Source organism: Pelobates fuscus, chromosome 3 (assembly GCF_036172605.1).
Source record: "Pelobates fuscus isolate aPelFus1 chromosome 3, aPelFus1.pri, whole genome shotgun sequence".
In the NCBI taxonomy this organism is placed as follows: domain Eukaryota; kingdom Metazoa; phylum Chordata; class Amphibia; order Anura; family Pelobatidae; genus Pelobates; species Pelobates fuscus.
The window spans coordinates 69,493,438-69,521,297 of record NC_086319.1 but is presented as its reverse complement, the minus strand read 5'-3'; the positions used below and the strand labels follow the sequence as shown (position 1 = coordinate 69,521,297).

General features: G+C 36.3%; 1 protein-coding gene across 1 annotated transcript in view; it reads left to right on the top strand.

Moving 5' to 3' along the window:
* Positions 1-27,860, top strand: part of LOC134601623 (dynein axonemal heavy chain 3-like) — an 875,684-nt gene that overhangs the window by 122,238 nt on the left and 725,586 nt on the right. Inside the window, exons 5-6 of the mRNA XM_063446141.1 lie at positions 1,518-2,029; positions 2,531-2,663. Coding sequence (XP_063302211.1) covers positions 1,518-2,029; positions 2,531-2,663 — 645 coding nt within the window. The remainder of the gene's footprint in view (positions 1-1,517; positions 2,030-2,530; positions 2,664-27,860) is intronic.

Below are 27,860 nucleotides of genomic sequence, written 5' to 3'. Positions count from 1 at the left end.
TTCTAAGCATTAGGTAATAAGAAACGATAAGAAACGATAATTCATGTTCAAAAAGTAAAATGGCCATTTATACTGCGAGCAATGTAAGCTGTGTATAATCGCAGTGAACATCAATAAAATTCGAGTTGTAAAAAAAATAAATAAAATGAAAACATTGTCTGCATTTTACAAAACCAATTATCATACATATGAAAATGAATTGCTGACGGAGATCATGTGAACCTTAATATATATATTAACAGATTTACTACAGAGGTAACAATTGCTGCTAATAAATACATATATTTGTTTATATATCCACAAGTCCTCAACATACGAATCACCAAGTCATTGAGCCAATAACTGGCATTCCACAAAGTGTGCATCATTTTACTTATTGTGATACTAAGAATCAACGCCATTTGTTCCGAACAGCACATTTGCAATGCATTCCCTGAGCTGAGAGTATATTTGGGAAGCATATATCAACTGATGACACAAAATCTATATATTTAATGTGTGGCCAATTGTTCATTGCAAAAGGAAGACGTTGAATACTTGAATTTAATAACCTAGACGTTGAAACAGCAACAACATCCAGCTCTTTGGTTCTAAAAGTGCTTTATAAGTGAGGATTAGAAATGGGTATTAATTAGAATGCTCAATCTTAGCAGTCATATATTTTGTAGCCAAAGTGTATTTCCTTATTCACTGCTCGCTCAACAGCACAGAGGCTCTGTTTAGAATTACAATCTATTGCGATAATAGGTAGGGGATTAGACTTTCTTGACCATTATATTACCATGTTTTAGGCTGGAATATAAAACAACTAAGATGAGCTAACTGCAAACCCTAACAGTTTGCATGCCTGTACAGTAAGATTGTCTCGTTTTACAAGCATGGCTTTTATTAACCCATTGCGTGCAAGCTTCTAAAATGCATTGCTAATGCTTAACCTTTGACCCCGTAAAGGTTACGGATACTGGTTAACCTGTACCCTTTCACCCATGCACTCGCACACAATCACTCGTTCACTCGCTCAGATAATAAGATTTTCTTTTTTTTTTATTCAGACTACAATTGATTCCAAAACCTAAAAATATATTTCCAGCGTTTAGAATCAGCGCAGTGTGTTTATTTGCTTTTTTTTTTTTATATTGACAGTTGGTAGCATAAGCCTTTTAAACTACAAAGACTTGCAGCTCTATAGCCAATCTGTGAAAAAAAGGGGGAAAAATGAAATCACTATGGAAACTGGAGGAAGGATCTAAGAGCTTTCTGTCTAAAGTAAATGTCTGATGTTTGTGACTGCAGGGGAATAAAATTCATAAATTTGTATGATGTTATCATTTCTGTTTTGTTATCGCAGATTATGGCATTTCTAAACCATCCGACCTTGCCTTTATTAAGTGATCCCTTTTTTTTTGCAAAAAATAGTTACTGTTTAGCAGTAGAAAAAAAAAAAAAAAAGAATGCAATGAGGGGAGGAGTGAAAAAGCTGCTCGGCTTCTTAAATTATTATTTCTTAAATCACACAGAGCTCCTGGCTCCTGGAATGAAGACCAGTATGAGGCTTTCAGCAATGCAGCAACCCAGGGAACTGAATGCAAGACAGAAAATACTAGTGTATCATCCAATTGCATGCCTTTCTTTGATCTTGGACAGAAAAGCCCAGAACCTCTCCCTCCAATCCTGAAGCAAATAAATACTAAGGAGAAGAGGCATCCCTTGATTCAGTGCACAGACTCTCAGAGACAGAAAAACCAAGTCGACTATCAGAACACAAGCACCAATGAACCTTGTTGGATTGCAGACTGCAGCAAACACCTGTCTTCTCGTAGGAGTTTCCGAGCTTTTCCAACATCATCAGACAATGCAGAAAGCCTTGGCTTACACAGGCCACTGTCTTTATCTCAACACAAAGCCAGTCATTCTACCAGCTCACCTGCAAAAGAAGTGGAGCTGAGAGGGAATAAACATCACTCGGTCGTTACTGAAATCCGTCCCGTCTCTAAGAATACTCAGAAGAAAAGAAAGACCATGAATCTTGGTGAGTGAATAGAACACTCTGCTATCTGCAAAATAAATGTTTGCTGCTGGTTATATAATACATTAGATTAGATGTGTAAAATGAAAGAAACCGTCAATTCTATCACTCTTCTTTTTTAATTTTAATTTCTTTCTTTTTTTTTTTACATTTTTTTATTTTTAATTTAAAGACAGAATGGATTTGCAGTTCGATTATGCCCCACGATTGCTTTAACTGTGATGGAAGGGAAAAAAACTACTTTGTTTTAGTTTAGAATATATTAAGTTTATAAATCAAGTAGTTTTTTTTAAAGTTTTTATGCATAAAATATTAAAACATAAATAATATAATATATATATGTTTTTTAGTTTTTTTCAATTTTTATTTTATTTCATCTTTTTGACATTTTGTAATTTTTTTTGATTTTTAAAATATATTTTATAATATTTTCTCACTCCAATTTCTGATGTCTTATTAAAGTACCTTTTTAATAACTTATATGTCTTTTTCTTTCATGATAAGATCCTGCAGTTGAAGACAGGAGAGAACATGATGCACCTACCAGAGCAGTAATCAATGTGTCGTTTCCCCCATCAACATATTCTACACATGGCCTCTCAAGACCAGGGACACCCTCAGAAGAACACGTAGAGAGGTGAGTGTTCATCTTTTCTTAATACAAGACAATGCAGGTTTTAGAAACAGCGTATAGCCACAATACTCAGTCATCTGCTAATTGCATTTAAATACAAAACACATATTCATGTTGCATTTCAAAATACTCCTTTTTCTCATTGATGCTTTTAATTTTTAATAATTTTAGTCTTGTGTTCCACTAACCTCAGATGTATTCAAGGAGAACACCGTAGATTTCTGATTAATTTATAGGGTTAATGCAGAAAATCTGTTTTCCATTTTTTTCAGCAACAAGTCCAAGCTTTTTTTTAAAACTAACCTAAAGACTAAATGTCATAAATGTACCGTGTTAAAATGACTGAAATAACCTAAGCTTTAGGCGCATAGTTTAAGTTATAGACATTTATCATTTGTATTTGGTTTTAAAAACACAGCTATAAATATAATATGGTTTTAAAAAACACACATCACTTTCTCCTCGTCTGTATCTATAGAGAGAGGAGAAAGAGATAAAAACATAGTTAGAGACACAAAGACAAAGACAGACAGAAAAATACAAAACGAAGAGTCAGAAAATCCAGTGTTTGTCCAAACTGATAAAACAGGTGAAAATGTCTACTTTAGCTTATTTCAGACCTATATTGGACATACCAGTTTTTCATTGCCCAGAGCACATGGTATCGATGGCACATTCATAGCTGATTACAATAACATTTTGTTTAAGGACAAGTTGTTGTATAGGATCCAGCATACAGGGCAATTTAAGATAAGGTACTCAAAAAGAAATACATTTTTGAGTAAAAAAAAACCCTGAAAATCTGCACTCTTCAAATACCACATACATCACACAAGTAGAATTTTGGACATAGAATATCGATAACTGTGTATGCATGCATTTCATTTTACAAGTGGACCGATTTCTGATTGTGAGAAAGCTGTAAGTCAGGCAGCACAAGTGCAGGGCTATACAGGGTTACAGAACTATAAATTGTACGTTACTGGTGGCACACTTGTTTGTAACAGTAGTTGTACAATTTTTTTCCATAGTGTTTGTATGGAAAAAATTACACACTCAGGGGCACACATAAACACACACACACACATGCACACACAAATATGCATGTTTCTCTAATGGCGTGATATAGTCATTATTAATTCACAGTAACATTATAATTTACAATACACTATCCTATTGCAAAATTTATAAAGATTTAACATGCATTGGATAATTTAAAACTTAAGCTACCCTGTTTTTCACAAAGTGACACAAAACTATAGGAAAAGGACCTCCTTATTCTGAAGTCAAGTATTGCCATCAGATCTTCAATATCAGTGTCATTAATGACAGCATTAATGTAAGGTGCAAGAAAGTAAAATGTGCATTTGAACTCATGATCACAAGTGCAAAGAGAGAGCTTGCATAGTGCATGTTATTACTAGTGTGTTTTCATAGATTGTATTGCAAATGTTGTCATCATTAGAGGATTTTCTTTAGGAGTTAAGATGCAAGGTATACATTTTAAATATTTGTATACTGCCACCTGCACCTGTAGGCATTTTTCTTTCATACTGGAATATATTCTATAGTATGCTTTGATTGTGTCTTGGCATGTTCTACATTAAACGTATCAACAAATTCTTCTGGAATATGCTGTTTCAAATACATTAGAGATGAATGAAAAAAATATTAACTCCTCTACCCCAACCCTTCCTTAATTTCAGACTAAGACATGCTTGAATTACATGAATTGGCAAAACTGTACAAGATATATGTACATGGAATGTTTAAATGTGTGTGTTCTGTGTGTGTGTGTGTGTGTGTGTATGTGTTTGTGCATGTATAAAGAGAATGCCTTCTTGTCTTAATTATCAGTGTAGATTTCAAACATAAATTTAGATTAAATTACACCTTATCTGGTCAATTGTGCACTGATACAAGAAGTCCAATGTTTTCCAGAACATAACTTACAGACATACATAGACAGACAGACTGACAGATACATGCAAACATACATACACAGATAGAATGTGTGTACTGAACAGCTCAGACTGGGCTGAGACCAATTTGCCTTTCAGACAGCCATTGACTTAGTGAGATCTATTCTAGTCTGAATTGGTTGGATTCAAGTCGGTCTCTGGAACAATAGTTACCTGTACTCAGTATGGAGTTCTTGGCAGACATCAGCAATCTGTGTATGCTTTGTCTGTGTTAGACATTGCTGAGTAGCAATCCCTAATGACAGGTTAATTTTCAGTAGAAGAAAACAAAAGAAATGTAAAAAAAAAAAAAGCACAAGGCAAACCCTATCGACGAAGGACAGAGCTTTGATGCTTCCACTACTTCATTGTCATTTTTATTCAGCCTTGACTTGGCCTGGGGTTTTAGTTTTTTAGTTTTTTAGTTCTCAGCCTAGAAGTCAGCATGCTATGTTTCTTACTCCTACCTCCCTTTCCCCGCTGTTCTGTGCTGGGAGATTAGTGTCACATCTGTAACAGGGACAGCCATAAACATCGCAGATAGCATCTCCATGGTGGCATCACAGGGCATGGAGATAGAACAACAGAGAAGGACATTTATTTTTCAAAAATAAAATAAATTGTAGGTAAAAACGTTTCTTTTTGAGATAAGCACCATATATTTTGCCCAGGAGAACGTGCTTTATTCTGCACAGAAAAAAAACAGATTGTTATGCCATGCCAATGTAAATAGCTTTATTAGCAGATACTGTCATTGAAAATAAGGCTTAGATAGACAGCTTGTAGGACCCATACATTATTCCAACAACATTTTTAATAATCAACATTTTGACACAGGGCTATGCTGTCAACGGTGTCTATGCAATATTAAACAACAGCGTTCCACCATCTAATTTGTGACTGTGTTTACACTCTGTAAACTGTACTGAGGTCACATAGTTTTAAAAATTAATTATGCTTACAGCTAGTTTGTGATGCTTCACTCTGTAAGCTTGTGCAGATAAGCATGTTTAGAAGCACAGATCCATAGTTATAACAGCCAGGCACCTATTAATTGGATGTAGAGCGTTACGAAAGACCAGAATATGGTAAGTTTTTTTTTTTAGCTGAGCAGCATATGTATATGTTTCAATTATTTATGAAACAGATATACCACTGTGTCAGTGGTATTAAAATCACACTCTCTCATTTTGCTATTATATTTGCTATTATATACACTGCTTTAAGTAACGGTAGCATTCAGTTGTGTAAAAAAAGAAAAAAATAGCATATGTCATATATAGGTATGTCACTCAATCCAAGTGTCCAGGGTGCTGAATTTCATTTGAGCCCCATTTGTAAGTGGCATAGTAGGATGAAATCTCTCTTCATGTTAGCTTTCACACTAGTGCTGATAATGAAAATGATTGCAGTTAATTGAGTGTATTTTTAATTGATGTGATTTGTAAAAAAAAAAAAAAAAAAAAAAAAAAATGCCATGTTCAAACCAATCTAGTTCTGATGCTGGCTACTTTAAGGATTTAATTATAATTATCCCTTATCAGACACACTGTCTGATATACATACTGTATGTGTTGATTTAGGAAATCTAGCATTTGCAAGGAAATGTAGCTCTTGGCACCCAACACAAATGAAATATGTTTTTTTTTTTTTATCCATGAGCAATTAGTATTTTATCTCATACTGATTATTTTTTATCAACTTATTTTTTTCTATCTATCTATCTATCTATCTATCTATCTATCTATCTATCTATCTATCTATCTATCTATCTATCTATCCATCTGTCCATGAGGCTGTCTGTCTCTCTATCCATCTGTCTCTGTGTCCATCTGTCTCTGTTTATCTGTCTGCCTTTCCATATGTCTGTCTGTCTATCTGGCACCTAAAGTATGGGCATGTTTGTTTCTGTCTCTGTCTCTCTGTCTGCAATGTGTGTGTCTATACACAGCTTAGTGTGATTTATTTCTGTGCTTTATATGATTGTTGTGACTTACCCATTCTTGAGCTTAACTAGCATAGGCTAACATGCATTGTTTAGCCCCTCGTGGAATAGAATGATACGAAGGAGTATAATCTCTTTAAACAGACATCTTATATTGCAAAGGAAAACAGAAAGCCATAGCAAAGTGATGGAGATTGGCATCCACTGGAATCTAGATTAGCATTTCATTTGTGCCATCTACTCATGAGCAGGTCTATAGATTGACAGAGACTGCAGGTCTTAAATATCCTATTCAGAGGTTTTTGTACAGCATATATTTTATGTATGAAGAGGGAGTTTATTCAGCAAAGAAAGTCAAGAGAATTGTTGCAGAGGGAATCGTACTGTTATTAACCCTTTCAAGGACTGGATGGATCAGAAAGAAATGTCATTTATCAGTGGCAGCTATTACACAGTAAGAGATAGCAATTCAAACAAAATATCACTGATTTGTGTCAGCTGGCAATTTTCTGTTTGTAGGCTAATAGATAATGCTCGGACGTTCAGAATCATTTGGTAACAAAGTACTGTGATTATCGGGCTTTGAAACACTTGGGAGGGCACAACGTTATCGTTTTCTTAGAATATAAGGAAAAACTGGTGTGATTATTTACAGATTGTGCCCAATGGTGCAAAATAATGCAGATCAGCCCATCTTTGAAAGGGTTAAACAGAAAACTGAAATGATATGCAAACTATATGCAAGGTAATAAATCTTTATAATTGGTTTAAGGGTGTCACAAACGTTGTATGTCACTGACATATAGTGGAGGAAAAGAGCAACATGCACCGTTACTTATCAAGGTCAATTGGCTGAATATACATTATAGCCCCTCGCAGGCTACATTGGAGGGGTGCCGGAATATATTAACCTAACAGTAAAGCAATTACTCATTCAGATCACAGAACCATCAAATGCACATTATATTTAAATAAAGAAAATAGCTTTAGAAAAACCTTCACTAGACATTAATTAGTAGAATCTTCATATAGGTTCTATCTCTACATAATGCATGCCCATAGACTGTTACAGTATCCAGAGTCTATGTTCATAATGGTACATAGTATAGATAAAGGCTAAGCAACCAGTGGATGCTTGAAGTTACATCTCTCCTATTCTAGCAGTTAAAATTGTAACCTTTCATCACGTAGGGTGTGACAGGTTGACTTACCCTTATGAAAACGATGGGTTTTGGTATTATCAGATAATACAAACAATAAAAGGTTAAACAAAAACTAGAAAATGATCCGCAACTAGAATTTTATTTATGGAAGCCAATTTGTGAAACAGATTTATTACTAAAATATTATAAAAAAAATTTAAACAATTTTAAAATCAGGCTTTGAAATATTTTCTTTCGTGCAATTTACTATAATGTTCTCTGTGTTTGATACTCAAAGGCAAAAATAAGTAAGTTGTCTAGAATAAAGCCCAAATAAATCATTGATGACTCCCTAATGATGCGCAAAATCTATGTTCAACACTGTATTTACATCTTTTATTTATTCATTTCTGTTGGATTGTGTAGCAGCAATTGTTTGGTAAATGGAAAAGTCATACATGACAAAGAGGCAAACGAGGTGAAAGACACTAGCTCTGTGTAAGCATAACTCGCCTAATTTATTTTTTATGCAAAGATTAATGTGCACCCAGCGTGAATGTTTTGGTCTCCTCTATCATTATGAGAGGGAACTTTGGATCTGCATTACCTAGCCATGTTACATCAATCAATCAGCAGGGTATGGCTGGAAAAATTCAGCAGGAAATCCCACCTGAGACTGAACACATCCATTTCACTAATGGACTGTTCCTTTTCATATTAAAGCTGAACAGCATTTCTTTGCCTAAAAAAGTTTTTTTTTTGTTTTTTTTCTAAAGTTCACCCATAGGCACGGAAAAAAATTACCTTTGCTACTGTTCACTTATTGAATATTAAAATATATATATATATATATATATATATTTTTTTTTTTTTAAATGTATATACCGGTATATATATATAAAATATAAAAATATAAAATATAAAATATATAATAATGGAAAATAGTAAAGAGTTTTCACAAGACACAATATAGACATATAGATAGATTAAGTACATTTAATAAAATGCACAAAATGTCAAATAGAAATAGCTTTTAATAATATTTATATTGTGTTCTATAACTAAATCATGTAGTTTAATTCTGTCAGTTATTTAAAAAAAATAGACAGTATTTTTTAAACCTTCTATTTCAGAATTTGTTTTGTCATTTAATAATATTTTAAACAACAAATTAAATATTCTATTTTGCAGGTAAATTCTCAACAAACCAGGTCTTAAGACATTTCCACGTTAATAACCCTAAGCTTTACCCCTATATGTAGGATTGCACAAAATGTTCAGTTGTATACAGCAAAACATGTTATGTTGTATACAGTGAAGTTATACCCCATCAGACTTAGTTGAAAGCGACAATACAGGCTGAGTAGCCTTCATTTTTAATACATTGTGGTTTTTGCACATGAAAACCATGCAAATTAAAGAATAATATTGATAATAACAACAAATATACTCAGCCCCATCATTTCCTAAAAGGTATGAGTGTGCTTATGTTATTCACCTATAAGTAAGGAAGGTGTGCTGTACAAGATCTTGTATGGGTCAAGGAAAGCTATGCTTCTTGATGCATATGATGGGAAGCAAATTACTTCAAAGATTTAGTTTTTAGGTTCTTGGAGGTTTCTTTGCAATATGAAACTTGTTAGTTAATATGCAGATCGGCCATATACAAAATGGCCTTTCGTAACAATTTGTGTATAGGATTTTCTCTTCTGTGAACGTAAAAATAAATTACATTTTATGTGAAGGGCATAGAAAGGAAAATGGGTGGAGATTAATCTACAAAAAGAGGATGCACTGCTTGAGAGTGGGAGTGAGGCGGAGCTAAAAATGAGATATGCCCAGTTGCCTCAAGTGACTTCCTTATACAATTTTCACTCTCTTTCCCCCCCCCCCCCTGTTTTTATAAGTGCCTACAGTGCCCAGAAAAATATTTTCTTTGTAAATTTAATTTTTTTTTTCTCAGAATTGGTAATAAAAAAATAAATAAAAATGAATGTTCTATAACAGCTGAAGGGAAGTTTTATTGATTTTATATTCATTATTTTTTGCACATATATTTGCACTTGCATAAGTAATAGGTTGTGACTGTTACCACAAATATTGATATATCCTATCACAGCAGTCCTGAATGAAATATTTAAAAAAGTATTTACATTAGATACAAATTTGCATTAGCTTCAATTATACCATGGCTAGCAAGCACAATCATCTGTTACTCTTTAAGTCTCTAAAGTTAAGTGATCACAAATATATATTCTTAAATGTTCAAAGCTTTTCGTAGGGATGAAATATCCATATAACCACAGACCTGCGGTTTCCAAGCTGTATGTAAAGCAGATGACACACAAAACTGGCTGACAGTCATGAAAAAGTAGTCCAGAAACAGCTGTGTTGAAAATATTAGCCATCTTTTCCCTAGACAAAGAAAATTAAAAAAAAAATGTAATATTCTTTAATGAAAGGAAGTGAAACCACTAACAATTTTATGATATATCGGACAATATTATATTAAAGTTTAATGACGTAGTTGCAGCAATTGTTTGTCATTTTAAATGGGTTTTCTCATACTGAGATACTCTGAATCAAAGCAGTTCTGTACTCAGTTACCCATGGATAGAAAAACCCAAGGCCTAATTTACGAGATATTACATCTATAAATTATTCTAAAGGTGTTATTTATAATCAGCTGTATGTGACATAGGTACATGCTGTTCACAGCAGATATAAAATATTAACTAGTTTTTCCACCATTTAATTTTTGATTATGTTGACACACTATAAAGACTATTGAGAACACAAAGTTGTAAAAATTAATGAGGCTCGCTGTTAGATTCCAGTATTACAATCTACATAACCTGGTGAAGATAAATGAAGATAAAGATTATTTCTTTAGAAGAACTGTTCCATCCAAAAACCAGCAAACACAATCCATTTATGATTTGAAGGGGAACTGGTACTTTTCAGGGTTTTTATTATTAAGTTTACTTATTCCTTTATTTAACAAATATATATTTGTGATGTGCGAAAAATAAATTCAAATGTAGAAATCCACACATAGTCTTATTGCAACTGGGATTCTCCATCTGAGCTCTCTGTCCATCATTGTTATAATCTCTGTCTTTTGCACCTGGCAATCACCATAGAGAAAGCATAGAGAGGATACAATATCTGCAATGTGTGCCCTAGCGTTGCCTTGTCTAAACTGGCTTATGATGTACATTGTTAAATCTTCAATATGAATTTAAAAGAAAACAAAGCATTATATATATAAAAAAACAAACAAACAGGTTGACATGTTATAGGTGATTTTTAGTGCATTATTAATTGGTTCTCCTTTAACATACATTAGTAAAGCAACACATTACAATTCATTTCCTATAAACATTTGAGTGATACAGAAAATAGACTTGGATGAACTATAAGCCAAGCTGATCACTTTACAATTCTACTACATGTTCACACTATTTGAATATTTCAGTAAATTTTTCTTAATTCCCATTAGCTAAACATTTAAATATGCAAAAGAATGGAACAATAAATAATTACTATTTTAATATACCAGAATGCAGAATGTGACTCTTGGATATGATATGTTTGTTACAAAACATTCTAGATGTCAATCAATGGTTGTTGAATTTAAAATTCGTTTTTATTCCCTGTAGGAAATAATACGTTATGTATTTACATTCCTTGTATGACCTTTGCAAGTGGACTTTCAAGTATCAAATCTCAAAAAGTAGATGCTTTAACAGTTTTTGATGGTTCATCTGGATGCAAATCTTTACAGAACGTTGTCCCAAAATGCTCTCTGGTTGTGAACTGGTTCCTCAACCCTCCATGATAGAGTTTGCAATAATTTTTAAGCATCAAAATACCAACATTAGTTGATGTTTTTTTTTTAAATATTTTTTTTCCATCTCCAATTTACTCCATATTTTCAAACATAATTTAATGCACAGATTAGCAACAATTCAACAAATCAACCTTGGTTTAGACCATACTTTTTTTCTGAAAACAAATGTTCGATGCTAAAAATTAAAAAGATGCCTTCAAATGACTAATATTCTAAATGGAGTTTCCTAATCAAAGCTTCTGACATCTACAGAAGTCACCATAACGTTTATGAGAATTCTTGTAGATAAATCACTTGAAAAGTAGTTTAAAAAAAAAAAAAGAAATAACAGAATGGAATAATTTCAGATTAAACAAATTAATTCAAGGCCTATATTAAAAAAAGGGGCAGACAGTAGAAGGAATGAAAATTGCCCATGGAGGCTGAAGGGATGAGTTTAAAGGACCTCTTAATGGAATAAAGACAAGAGTAAAGAGGTAGTAGTCTGTTCTATATGAATGAACCTGCCCTTGAACAATAGACAGTATAGTTGTGAACAGAGGACAGAAGAAGATCACTGGCGGAGCAAATAGATTGAGAAGGGGTGTAGTTATAAATTATTGAAGAAATGTAATGGGGTAGAGATTTTTAGCCTAAAAAGTATAGCAAGCCAATGTATCAAAAAGGGACAAGGTTGAGAGTATTAACAATAAAGAAACATAAGCCTGGCATCAAAATTCTTTATGAAGTGTAGAGAAAGAGTGTGTGTTCCAGGAGAGAATTAAAGCAGTTGATTGAGGAAAATATAAGAACCTGAAAAAGCTCCTTAGTAGCATCTCGCGAAAGAAAGGAGGTAATGTGGGACATGTTTTAAGATGAAAATGACAGGATGTGGTAGTCAAAGGTAACTCTGAAGCAGTGAGGTTAAAAAGAATGAACTAATAGACATACCATCAACTTGCTCACCTACCTCCTGCAATACAGATAAATTAAAGGGACACTAAAGTCTCCCAGTGGTCGAGGTCCAATGACCCTGTCCTTTTAGCCCTACAATTAAATCCACCTATAGTGACAGTCAGGAAGAAGCTCTTCTGCTGCACAGATCAAGTAAAACTCATGTAACACGGAAGCAAATGGGAAAGCAATGATCTCATGAATGCAAATAGGAATAAAACATATATAGACCACTAATGGTAAGCAAAAAATGCAGAAAAATAAGAGATGAGCTAGTAGATGCTGTAGGATTGGAATAAAGAGCCTGCAACCTGTGGTTTTGTAATTAAAGCACAGCTATGATTTACCACAGGTACAAGGGCACAATGCACAAAGCACACTGCTAACTTCATCCTTATGTTTGCTCATCCATAATTATTTATCTGCCTGGAGAACATGCTCTTGTTAAAACAGGTGTTGTGTGCACGTTTGCTTTAGCAGTGGACATGTTTGAAATTTATGTAGAGAGTTGGTGAGGAAGGGACTGGTAGCCTGTGCCATAGGGACACAGAAATGTGCTTCCAGACAGATGCCGGACAGAAAAATGTAATTAGTGAATCAAGTAATTTTGATGAATTATCTGAAGTTAAAGGAACACTTTAACTGTGTAAATAAATATATTTATTTATTATTTATAATGTTCCTTTTAACTATTAAATTTCCTCCTTTGGGACTCTAAACAAGAACTGAAACTCACCTTTGATCGAACATCATGCCAGTCTCAGCGCGGCACCCGCTCCATCAAATGTGAGATGGTGATCTGTGGCCAATCCAATGCTTCACAAAGATAATCTTTGACGCTCTAATATAAATATTGCCATTTCTTAGAAATGGCAACTTTTACATTTGTCACACTGCAGGGATAGGCCCTATGCACAAAAAACACTAAACTTTTGATGGAGTTGTTCAGGTGCTTAGAGAGTTGCTCAGGTGCCCTGCCCCTGCAGTCAATATACTATGGCTACAAAGGGTGAAAAAGTAAGAAATAAAATGCAAACAAATCAATCTATCAATCAATAAATAAATAAATGAATCTCTTCATAAATATGTAGATGATAAAGTAGAAAATATATTTGTGACTTCTGGGTTCGGTAATGCTGGTGGTTGGTACACTGTGGTTACTGAAAGCAAATGGAAGCAATGAATTATCTTTTACTAGACTTGGAGATTTGTTTTGTTACAAACTGCAATTCTTCCAAATTTGGGCAGATTGGGTGACAGTACAAATTCTGTAACTGTGAGCCGAAATGTACCCGAATCATGGCTCAAAGAAATATTTGATATTAACAAGCATTTTTGTTTTGATTCCTGATCTGGAATTCAGCCTATGGTACCAAAGAAGAGATGATTGATGGGAAATAAAGGTGATTGATGGCAAGAGGACCGCCACTAAATGCTGATTTTATTCACAGATCAAGTGAGTAGTGACTAGTGATGTCGCGAACACAACATTTTCGGTTCGCGAATGGCGAACGGGAACTTCCGCAAACGTTCGCGAACCGGCGAACCGGGCGAACCGGGCGAACCGCCATTGACTTCAATGGGCAGGCGAATTTTAAAACCCACAGGGACTCTTTCTGGCCACAAAAGTGATGGAAAAGTTGTTTCAAGGGGACTAACACCTGGACTGTGGCATGCCGGAGGGGGATCCATGGCAAAACTCCCATGGAAAATTACACAGTTGATGCAGAGTCTGGTTTTAATCCATAAAGGGCATAAATCACCTAACATTCCTAAATCACAATGGATATGGATTGACACCTGACATATGACATATTGACACCTTGACATATGCATTGACACCTGTCCTCAGAGACCCTGATACACACTGACACAGAGCAGAATAGAGACTGTTCTCCCTATATAGGGTCACTTGGCAGGTATGGATTGAAACCTGTCCTCAGAGACCATGATACACACTGACAGAGCAGAATAGAGCCTGTTCCCCTTACATAGGGTCACTTGGCAGATATGGATTGACACCTGTCCTCAGAGACCATGATACACACTGACACAGAGCAGAATAGAGACTGTTCCCCCTACATAGGGTCACTTGGCAGATATGGATTGACACCTGTCCTCAGAGACCATGATACACACTGACACAGAGCAGAATAGAGACTGTTCCCCCTACATAGGGTCACTTGGCAGATATGGATTGACACCTGTCCTCAGAGACCATGATACACACTGACACAGAGCAGAATAGAGACTGTTCCCCCTACATAGGGTCACTTGGCAGATATTGATTGACACCTGTCCTCAGAGACCATGATACACACTGACACAGAGCAGAATAGAGACTGTTCCCCCTACATAGGGTCACTTGGCAGATATGAATTGACACCTGTCCTCAGAGCCCCTGATACACACTGACACAGAGCAGAATAGAGACTGTTCCCCCTACATAGGGTCACTTGGCAGATATGGATTGACACCTGTCCTCAGAGACCATGATACACACTGACACAGAGCAGAATAGAGACTGTTCCCCCTACATAGGGTCACTTGGCAGATATTGATTGACACCTGTCCTCAGAGACCATGATACACACTGACACAGAGCAGAATAGAGACTGTTCCCCCTACATAGGGTCACTTGGCAGATATGAATTGACACCTGTCCTCAGAGCCCCTGATACACACTGACACAGAGCAGAATAGAGACTGTTCCCCCTATATAGGGTCACTTGGCAGATATGGATTGACACCTGTCCTCAGAGACCATGATACACACTGACACAGAGCAGAATAGAGACTGTTCCCCCTACATAGGGTCACTTGGCAGATATGGATTGACACCTGTCCTCAGAGACCATGATACACACTGACACATATCAGAATAGAGACTGTTCCCCCTACATAGGGTCACTTGGCAGATATTGATTGACACCTATCCTCAGAGACCATGATACACACTGACACAGACTAGAATAGAGACTGTTCCCCCTACATAGGGTCACTTGGCAGGTATGGATTGACACCTGTCCTCAGAGACCATGATACACACTGACACAGAGCAGAATAGGGACTGTTCCCCCTACATAGGGTCACTTGGCAGATATCGATTGACACCTGTCCTCAGAGACCATGATACACACTGACACAGAGCAGAATAGAGACTGTTCCCCCTACATAGGGTCACTTGGCAGATACGGATTGACACCTGTCCTCCGAGACCTAATTGTCTAATAATGGTAATACTATTACCTATTATATAATATTGGCAGGGGCAAGGAAATTCCCTTTAAATAGATGGGTATAGGCAGAGAGTATGGAGACCGGAGTGATAAAGTGTCAATAAGGTGATATAAAGTTACATGTATCACAGACACACAGCCACCCTTTCTCTTAGCTAGTTTCCAGAAATGCTGGATAGGTAGAAGGGCTATAAAGACTCAGAGAGGTCTAAGAAGAATCCTCTAAACTAGCCCTAATCTCCTTAAACACCTTCAAGGGTGTTCTAAGCTAAAGCTCAATCTAAACGTTTAGATGACTGCCTGATTTCCCATCACAGATGCTGGCTAGGAATAACAGTGTGCTAGACAAAGTGCAGTAAAGTGTCCCTAGTGAAGTGAAAAAGAGAATAACGAGCTGGCGCCCAAGAGAATAACGAGCTGGCGCCCCATGGTGGTGGACACAGCATGCGTTGATTGGCGTGCTGTCGGGCTGACCCCGGGTGCCGATGCATGCTGTCTGACTGTGCCACTAGCTCCTTGCGACGACCTCCCCCTGCTTCCAACTCGTCTCCTCCTACTCCTCTCTGTCTCCCCATCTGAACTTTCGCCCTGTTCTACTTCTTGCCGAGCGGGCACCCAACGTGACATCCATGGAAGCATCGTCATCATCAACCACTTCACTTGTATCTGACAACTCAGCAAAGGAAGCAGCAGCGGGTACAACATCATCATCATCACACCGTACGTCGATGTGTGTAATGCTGCCTGCCTGAGACATATCCCTGTTATCTACATCCTCTGGCAATAATGGTTGCGCATCACTCATTTCTTCAAACGGATGTGTGAATAACTCCTCTGACATACCAAGTAAAGCGGCTGTGGTGCTAGTTTAGGTGGTGGCGGCAGGCGCGTGAGTGGTATCTTGAGAGGTGCCTGAAGCTAAGCTGGAGGAGGATGGTGCGTCAAGGTTCCGAGCAGAGGCTGTAGAAGATTGGGTGTCCTGTGTTAGCCAGTCAACTATGTCCTCAGAACTTTTCAAGTTCAGGGTACGTGGCCTCTGAAAACTGGCATTATTCTTGGGCCAAAGGGAATCACAGCACCACGACCACGATGGCCCCTGCGGGGTGGCCTGCCTCTGCCTGTCATTTTTTTTGGATTAGTGGTACTATGCGTGCAAGCTACTGTGATACCAGATATGAGTGGCAATGTGCACTGGCAGAGGTTGGCAGAGTACATGCTGTAGGCCTGACACCCTCTTGAAGTACACTGACTGCTATTAGCTTACAGTGAAAAACTTTTTTGCTTTTTAAAGGCACGCTATTGTGGCACCAGATATGATTGGCAAAGTGCACTTGCAGAGGTTGGCAGAGTACACGCTGAAGGCCTGAAACACCCGCTTGAAGACAAGTAACTGCTATTCAATCTATAACAGTGAAAAAAGTTTTTGGGTTTTAAATTCACGCTATTGTGACACCAGATATGAGTGGAAATGTGCACTGGCAGAGGTTGTCAGAGTACACGCTGTTGGCCTGACACACAGACGCTTGCAGACAACTAACTGCAGCTCAATCTATAACAGTGAAAAAAGTTTTTTGTTTTTAAATGCACGCTATTGTGACACCAGATATGAGTGGCAATGTGCACTGGCAGAGGTTGGCAGAGTACACACTGTTGGCCTGACACACCCGCTTGAAGTAACTGCTATTCAATCTATAACAGTGAAAAAAGTTTTTTGTTTTTAAATGCAAGCTTAAGCTATTGTGACACCAGATATGAGTGGTGGCACTGGGCAAGTGGGCACAGTATCCACTGTGAGCCTGACACACAGACGCTTGCAGACAACTAACTGCTATTCAATCTATTACAGTGAAAAAAAAGTTTGTGGGTTTTAAAATGCACGCTATTGTGCCACCAGATATGAGTGGCACAGTGCACACTGGCAGAGTACACGCTGTTGGCCTGACACACAGACGCTTGCAGACAAATAACTGCTAATTAATCTATTACAGTGAAAAAAAAATTGTTTTTAAATGCAAGCTTAAGCTATTGTGACACCAGATATGAGTGGTGGGACTGGACAAGTTGGCACAATATCCACTGTGAGCCTGACACAGAAGCTGGCAGACAACTAACTGCTATTCAATCTATTACAGTGAAAAAATGTTTTTGTTTTTAAATGCAAACCTAAGCTATTGTGACACCAGATATGAGTGGTGGCACTGGGCAAGTGGGCACAGTATCCACTGTGAGCCTGACACAGAAGCTGGCAGGCAGGCAACTGCAATTACATTACACAGAAAAAAAAGAAAAAAAGAAAAAGCAGACTGATGTTCTAGCCCTAAAAAGGGCTTTTTGGGGTGATGTCCTTACAGCAGAGATCAGATGAGTCCTTCAGGACTGTAGTGGACACTGAATACCCTAGCCTAGCTATCAATTTCCCTATCAAATCAGCAGCAGCTACACTTTCCTTCCTCTATCTAAGAATGCAGCTTCAGAATGAATCTAAAATGGATGCTGTACAGGAGGTGGGAGGGTCTGAAAGGGAGGGTCTGCTGCTAATTTGCTGGAATGTGTCTGCTGACCGTGAGGCACAGGGTCAAAGTTTACTCAATGATGACAAATAGGGGGCGGATCGCCATGGCGAACGCGAACACGCTATGTTCGCCAGGAACTATTCGCCAGCGAACAGTTCGGTACATCACTAGTAGTGACCAACGGAGGGTACGAAAGGAAGAGCAGCGCAAAAAATCTATGTTTATATATTATACATTTAATAAACTGTTCCTCTTCTTTGTCCCACTATTGGTTACTTTTTCTCACTTGATCTATGAACCAATTGGCAGGAAAAAATGCCCATCTGTGTAGAGGAAAATATACACATAATGTTTATTATGTATATATTTGGTAGTACACTGATTGGTCCATATTCACGCCCTTCCGATTCTTCTGATTCGTTTTCTGAAATATATTCACCATATGGCTGAAATTGGTTCAGTCAGAACTATTTTGTGCACAAATCTATCTTTTACCATAAATCTCTTTGTATCATCAGTTCAAATACTCCATACATACAGAGTCTGAATTGAATCTGAAAATGCGCATAAAAAATACATTAATACATTTTTTTATATATTATACAGTCTGTAATTCAATAAAATATATGAAAAGTATGTGATATTATAATGACACCAGCATTAGCTCATTACCTCATTACTGTGCATTACTTCCTGATTTTATTTCTGCTTATCAAAATAATACTCTATAGTAAATGCTATAAAGAAATGTAATTTTGAGGAAACATATACTGGTGTTTATATTCCTATTGCTTTTGAAATATTTGTATCTTAAAGATTTTTTTTCATAAACTAGGGATTTGTGAATTGTCAACTAAGCTGCAAAACAGATAAATATTTGCTACAAATGTCTGACAACATTATTCACTAAACACCAGATTTTGCCTGGATGGACAAAATCCAGTGAAACGAACAAAATTCTGACCAGAATGCAGTGCACATATTTACTAAAGCCAATTCCGGTCGTAATTCACTCGGGCTGAGCAAATTTACATCAACCCGCTGGATGCATTCGGTGTCCGGATTAAAATTAACCTTTTTACATCCAACTCCTACGCAAAGAAAGCACCACTTTTACAAAATTTGGGACAGAATGCATCCAGTAGGATGCACATTCGCAAATTTTCATTAACTTGTTTGTTTGCAAGTAAATTGATAATTTTAAGAATTATTAGCCTGCTAGCATTGTTAAAAACCCTCAGCAGTGTTAGGGTTAGTTATGTGGTGGCTAACCAGCACCTGCAAGCCAACCACCACATTAAAACAGTTAAAATTAAAAATACTTTAAAAACCCTATGGGGGTTTCTGGAAGGGACGTTTAAAACTTCTCTATGCCTTCAACCTGCTAAATGTGTAAAACTTGCATATGGGCATCCAAGTCACTAGAAAGGCCCGATCCAAAGGGGATGTGGCCTATTAATAACAAGGATAACCCCCTGTGCCCCCATCTATTGGCATAAAATAAGGAACTTTAAAATAAATAAAGAGGAGTGGACACATTATTCTCCATCCCCTACCCCCACTCAAGGTCAGTGGGTGGGGGCTATTACATTGAAATAAACAAGGGTGGCACTCTTATGTCCCCTTCCTGCCTCACCCATTAGGTGGGGCAACTAATGTTATATTTGGGAAAATCTAATGGGGGCCTAACTTGGGTCTCTAAATAATTAAACAATGGAGGGGTGGACAGTGGCCATTGCTTCTACAGTTGGCTTGTGGTCCCCAATCCCTAATCTAAGCCCATGTTAAAATAAATAATCCGCTACTAATGGGTAAGGCTGAGGTGGGGGGCATTTGGTCTTCACATATATTATTAATAGAACCCCTGTCTGCCACTAATGGGTGGAGGCTGGAGTGCCTTCTGACCATTGGTGGGGACAGAGGAGGGGCATTAACCCTTGCACCGTTATTCAAGTCTGAATTACAAAATCAAAACATTATTGAATAGCATGAACAATGTCCAGATTTCGTAGTCTAAATGGTACCATATATAGCCTAATGTTGCCTCATTCTGTATGGGTTCATACCTGTGAGATTTCAGTAACACAATGTTGTTTTAGATTTGTTCAAGATTTATTAATGTATTTATTTATAGCCAAGTAAGGGGAAAAAAATGACCAACCTTAGCAGACCTTAACAACAGTCATATTTGGTTATCCCGAACTGATCATGTTATTATTTTTCATGCAAATGTTTTAAGTGGTGCTCTTTAAATGGGAACGGTCACTTTGCTGAATAGTATACCACTGAATAAAGATCTTACATTCAGAAAGGGAAATCTGACTTCATTTGAAGGGTCTCTGAAAAGCAAGCAAATTATCGTCACAAAATATAACATTTCCAATCAATTATAGAACACACTGTCTTCTTATTCAATTGACTTACTTACTCTCTGCTATACTTCAAAAGAAGTGTTTAGGAATGGTATTCCTGTACTGCTCACAATGTGTCAATAGAATATTTATTTTTTATATTCAAAATAACTAAGAGTACTCCTGTCTTCTTATGAAGAGGCATAACCCCATTATAGATATGGGCCTTTTGGTCTTCCTCTCCACATGCTAAGAGAGACTGTGATCTCTCTAAAGTGAACATTGGGTCTGCTTTGAAAACAGTACTCTGTCAGAACTCAACGTGCCACTTACTGTTCAGATGGAGACATGTTGGTCCTCTTAACAGTATATTTCTATTGGCAAACAATCTTTTTGCATCTAATGGAAGAGTTGTGAAACCATACTTCTGTATTATCAGTAGACAGAGAGAGAATTATTGATATGCAGATGGAACATCAAATGACAACATTCAATCAAAAGTGCACTCACTCATGGTAGAATAACACTGTATGTATTTATGAATAAGTAAGGAATTCATCTTGCAAAGACTAAAGAAATGGGAGCATATAGTGAGCATATAGTGACACTTCACTATATAGTATAGTAACACTTCACAGAAAAAACACAATTATATATCAGAGTACATTGTAAAAACCAATTGCAATTTACTATAGCTCAGGCAACAGTTGGGTTATAGACTGAATTGTCAATTAGATTGAGCATAGAACGTATTATTATGTTTCCTTACTATGCATAAGCATAAGCCTATGATTAAGCACTTATATTGAAACAGCGATTCTTTTCACTTCAGAAATGATTGTGTCTGAAGTGACTAGGGATCACATGGGGGTCATTTTGCAAACACTGTCAAACACAACATGTATCCACCAAAGTCGGTACCCAAGACATTCCAGTAAATGTGTTTATAGTTTAGAAGGTTACGTTTCCAAAACTCAATACGCATCAAAAGAACCTACTTGATCAATTATTTGATTGCCCTATTTACATAAAACCATCGGTACACTACTGTAAGCAGAAAAGTCCAAAATCGAATACATCACTGAACTTTAGCTATCTGAATTGAAGCCTTTGCATAAAAGAACTGTTGAAAACCAACAGAATATGCTGTACTAAGAGTAAATAGCACAGGGCGACTATAATTTCCAAATGTAGTATCAACTATTGTGTGTCATGCTGCCTTATTATTTTAGTTGATTGCTAGAATCGGTAAAAAAAAAAAAAGGTCTGTTCTTTGACCATTTCTTTCTGGTATATGTTGTTCTTACTTTTGATATTTATTTCCAACATTCTAAAAATAAAATGAAACAAAACGCCTTTTGCTTTTTTCGCAGCATCCCACTGAGCACCATTATCTGTTGTCTATTAAGTGAGAAATAAATCATTCAGTGTATTTTGTGATAGCCTTGCCTGAAAATTGCTGTGTAAACAGGAAGATTCACTAGGCATACCATCACTCTAGAGCTTAATGGGTTTATTTATGAAATCTAGTTATCACCATGGCCATCCATATAGAAGTTACAAATAACCCATGTGCAGAGCCTAATGGATTTATGTGTTATCACCTGGTTCTTCAGACAAGAAAGAGTATCTGTCAGCGTGGTTCTGTCTCTATAGGCCCTTTCATGGAAAAGAAGTACAACTTTGTCAACAGTTATCAAAGAGCTTTAGTGTGGTGCTTCTTTGATTCTTTAATGTTTTTTTTTGTTTGATGTGCACCATAATTATGTTGACATCCATTCTCCGGTTTACAGTTCGTTCCGTGACCCATTTCTTTAATTACAATGTATGTTAAAATACACCTTTATTAGATTCTTCCCAGTCTTAAAACAGACTCAATTTTACAGGGGAAGGTTGTTCTGATACATAATAACATATTATGGGTGGTCTACAATGTGAGAATTCACTGGAGATAGCACAGACGGTGGTTAATACTAATTCATCAGCTGACGTTCAGTCTTCCTTATACATTAACAGTAGAAAGCCACATAGACAAAGTCACTGCATGGTAATAGATAAATATAATCTAAAGTTTTATTTGAAGCATATTAAATGATGTGTGATACTTACTAATTGCTTAATCACTTTGTGGAAATTTCAATGTATACAGAGGTTTGTGTAAAATGTAAGAGGTGTAGGTAAGAGTGTGAAGACAACTGTGACTTTGCAGATGGGTGAAGGTGTTAAATGCTGGTGAGCAAAAAGTCTGAAAACAGTATAGGCTTATGTGTTGAAATGTTTCAAATGCCACAGGAAATTCTACAAAGAGTATAGACTGCATCCTCTTAAAAAACCCTGATCTATGTCTTACTCACAAAATACAATTAAATTTAGCAATTAGTTATTTTAGTTCTTCAGAAACCATGGTGAATCCTACTAAAGAAATTGTTATTTAAAATATATTTCTTAACATGCATTAATCCCCAATTTCTTACAACAGATCTCATACAAATATTATTATTTTAAATATGACCCACATGGCAATAGCTTACTTGAAGGTCAAATATAATATGCTAGCTATTAGATGAAAACAAAATCCTTTCACTATCCTTGGATAAATGCCATCTGGCCTTGGGACTTTATCCACCTTAAAGGGTGGCTTCAAACATAAACTGTAGTGTGTATGATGCCAGAAGTACCCTGGCCCCATTTCCCAGTAATGTGTCAAATTATTTTGCAACAGTTTGCTCTCTTACCTGGATCCCCAGTGGCCAGAGACAACATTCAGCTTTTGAAAGCTGCAAACGTTTGAAGACAATCCCATTGGCCATCCATTAGCTGAAAACATCAGCTGATCCCTGTCAGCCGATTAATGCAATTCTGTGTATAGGAATATGCACAGAATTGATATTACCCAGCCCAGAACTCTTGTTCTATGCTGGCTATTGATGCCCACATGAAACTGTCAGAGATGGAGTTACACTTCTGGCAGCAGAGGGTTTCAACCCCATATGTGCAGAGTTTCAAAGTAAAATGCTGAACATACAGACTGCAGGCACTATGGCCACTTGAAATCACTGAGGTGGTAATGGTGCTTGGAGAAACTCTTTAACTTTATTTCATTGCGTTAATATGTTGCTCTTTGTTAGGCAATAAATTCATGCATAAATTCTGTAAGGTTTCCAGTGAGGGATTCCACACAACATAGCTTGTGTTTTTCTTGAGAGAAGTTTCAGATCAATGATCTTCATAACTACTCTGAACATGTTGGAGCTCCTAAAACACATTGGTTTAGTGGAGTCTTTACCAGTTTCCTATTTCTTCACAGAAAAATTCTGGTCACAGGATCCCAAGAGTTTTCTCATGTGAATTTTGAAGAAACCTCTCTATTCTATATTTTTTTGAGATCCAGATATGCATAATTTCTCATTGTTACCATTACTAACAGGAAGTTTCTCCTTTACTAACAGGAAGTTGCTCCTTTACTAACAGGAAGTTGCTCCTTTACTAACAAGAAGTTGTTATATTCTAAAAAAACACAGTTATTATATGTTATCTTCATTCTTACCATTCCCTGTAATACAGTATTGGTAATGCCAACACAGCTCAGATACCTCTTTAGCACTTTAACAAGCATATCAGACATGAGTACATTTTAAGTGCAACCTCCGGTAATACGCTTTATTTTTCGTTTTACCAATAGTTCCTCATCTTGTGCAAAATTAGCTTTCTACTAGTTTCATCTTGCAACTCCTTCTCATGCATCTCCCCTGTTTGATATTTTTGCAGTGGTGAACTGAGTCTAGATCCAGTTTTTAATGTAAATCGTTATCAGATATAGATGTCACTTTTCCGGGTATAATTTATGCTTCTGTCTCTCCAGGGGGTGTCAGTTGAACCATTTTTGGTACTATGGTATCACACTAAACTTAAATTCAGCTATTTTTATTACTCGCGATTTTCTGTGTTAATCTTGTCATCATTATCTATACATAAAGAGTCATGATCACCCAGCAGGCCCTTTCATTGCATCCATGTTGGTCACTGCAGGGATTTCATATAACACATACTTAATTGGGCCCTAATGACATAGAAAGAGCTTGTAAATGACAAAGCAGTAGTTTGCTGTCGTGTGTGTATATGTGTGTATGAATAGATGAATCTATTGTTAAAGTGACTTCACAGGAATATCCACATTTTAAAAAAATGACAACATTTTATTAGGTTTTGATGAAATATTGTAATAATTCGGGTGGTTGCATGGCTTATTACCAGTGCTGTATAGATGATTTGCATATTTGATTTAACTTTTTGACCATAGTTATATCTGTCCAGAAACAAAAGCACAGAATACAAGTTACCCTTCCAAATAAAACATTGTGATATTGCGGCAATTTGACTAAACTAATCATTCAACTTAAAACTCTAGAGTCTATTTTTTTTCAGGGTGACATTTATTGGTACTAAATTGTATTTGGACTGTAACGCAATCTACATCCAAATTTAAGATTTAAGTTTGGATAAGACTCTTCATGGAAGATATGGTTTGATCATGCTCTGCACCCGTGGGGCCTGCCTTTCACAACTTTGACATTTGTTGAAGACCTACTCTATAATTAAATGAACTGTACTGGTTCCCAGGAGTTTCCATGTCACATTTAATTCCTCTACTGAGCTGCCACTTCCTTTATCTGCACAATAGCATTGACAGAGTGTGTGCACTTTAAAGAGAGGTGCTGTACCCTATTTTTCTCAAGAGCATTGGCATTGGCATTCAGACAAATGACAGTCTTGCAAGATTATGGAGCTGGCACCAAACATTTGTGTGCTTTTTTCTGTTTGTTTTAATTGGCTATCAGACAGTAGTATTCATGTGTTTTGTTTTTTTTAATCATGTATTTTAGAAATATTTGGGGATGCCAAAGAATTGTAATGGCTTTTAAACCACCATGAAAGTCACGTTATGAATGGGTCACAGAGTCGGGAGCTGACTTTCTAACATTCTATGCTAATTTCATAAAACTGAGACTCACAAAATTTTCCTCTTTGTACAAATGTAATCCCTTCACATATATAGATTTCTCAATTCTAATTATCTTTACATGTTAGGATGTTCATGGGGATTAGCAATGCAACCATTTAGTTAAGTGAGTTATTGAGACTGCTATGGCTATCCATTAAGTTTAAAAATTACAAAGTAAAATTCAGAGAAACTCATTTGGGGACACCTTTGGGATAATTTTGAGTCAACGAGTTGGATGTAACTCTCTAAATTTTCTATCCTCTAAAATTTACCAAACTCAATTAAAAATGTTGAATACTTTTTGTCCTGGGATTCAAATCTGTTAGAAACACTTTCCAAATGATTTATTTACAAAGGCCATCATTAAAGTTTATAGGATTTTTTTTGTAAATAAATAATTTTGAAAGTTTTTTTTTTTTTGCCTGCTTTGAAACATTTGGATAGTTTATCCAAAAATCTAAAATCGATTCCCTAGGTCTGTGTTGAGCCAGATGAACTCTAGACCTTAGTTTGTCAAAATCAACACAAACAGCCTTGGTAGAGTCCATATAAACTCAAGAACCACTCAGGATTTCATTACTAAATGTTTCCTAAACTATAATAAATATTTCGACCCACTAAACATCAGGTTCAGAGAAAAGGTGGCATAGTGTCCATGCCAAGAGACTGGTGAAGGAGTTTGACAATCATTCTTTAGCACTGTATTAGAAGGCACGACGGGTCACATTTTAACCCCTGAGCTGTCAAACATTTGGTTTTCTTCTGCATCTATTAGAAGACAAACTTGTATTGAAAAAGGAATGAATGGAATGCAACTGAAAAAAGTGAGAGAGGTCTATTGGGTAAAAAAGTACAAAGTCTATTTGGCCATAGGTTCTTATTAATAAAAACATTATAGAATTCTGGTGTTCTACTCTAGATGTAGGAGACATTTCCTTGTCTAATTACAGGCCAAGCAAGTCTCATAAATATTCAGCAGCACTTCTTATTTTTAAGACATTCTAATAATCAATAGTTCTTGTTTTCAGTATTTTCAGCATGGAGACATTCTAGATCTTTCGCTGACAATGCACTGCGCCAATAACTATTTTTGACTGCATATAAACTGCCTACTTACTTAGAGTAGAAACGAAGTCAGGGAAAAGACAAAGCCATGAATGAGGTTATTTGACTTCTGTTTTAAGAATATGCTGTTTGCTGAATTAAACTGTGTTTTTGGTACGCTCAGCATGTGAAACGTATCTGCTTGCATTGATGGACAGTTGTTAAGACTCTAAATTTGATATTAAATCAAGATTATAAAACATTTATTTAAAACATTTTATATATAGGCATAGAAGCCAGGCAGAAGTAGAGTGTAGATGTCAACCTGATTTTTTTTTTGCATGTTTCTTTTTAGTCTAGAGGGTAATGGAGACTTGTAATGTACTTACTATATCAGTAAGTTAGTGATGAATACTACGACAGGCTGAAAAAAACATCTGAGGTTGATGTATGCCCTTGTGCAGAGGTGGGAAGTAAAGTTTGACATTTTAGTTCTTGACTGGCCATGTTAAAAGGACCAGTTTGATTTGTGTGTATGTGTGCACCATATCTCAGAAAATGTCAAAAAGAAAAAGAGAGACACTTTGATTTAAGGGTGTAGGTGAAGGTGTAGCCAGAGACGGAGTAGTTCTGAACAATTTTAGGTGACTTACTAATAACAATTTATAAAACTAAAATTTAATTTTCAATGAGAACAATGTATCTGATTTACACAGCCTGAGTTCTAAGCACATTACTGTGAGTATTATTGCTCCAGAGCTCTGCTATACGCTCAGACACACCAACAATATGGAGCACATAAAAAAGATGGACATTAGGGCCGGAAAAAATGGACAGAGTGATGTAGGTCCAAAATCAGGATGTGCAAGCTATTCTTTCTGGTCTATTTCCAGTTTTTAATAATTGTATTTTTTTCAAAAACACAAACTCATTATACTCAAATTTACTTTCTATTTTCATTTGATTGTCTAATTAAATGGTAATGACTATATCTGCTGAATGGTTGCTTTTAATAAATAGGTGTAGAAAAGTTTCCAACTGACATGAATTGTGGAGTTTTACCTTTCTCTTAATGCCTTTATTAATTTAACCAGCACAGTTCCACCCATGATAATCATATTATCTGACAGATATTATGGAATAAGGTTTTAAATATTTTGTCTCTTTCATGCATTATAAAGACATAAAAGAGAAGAGACACATATGAGCAGGTTAAG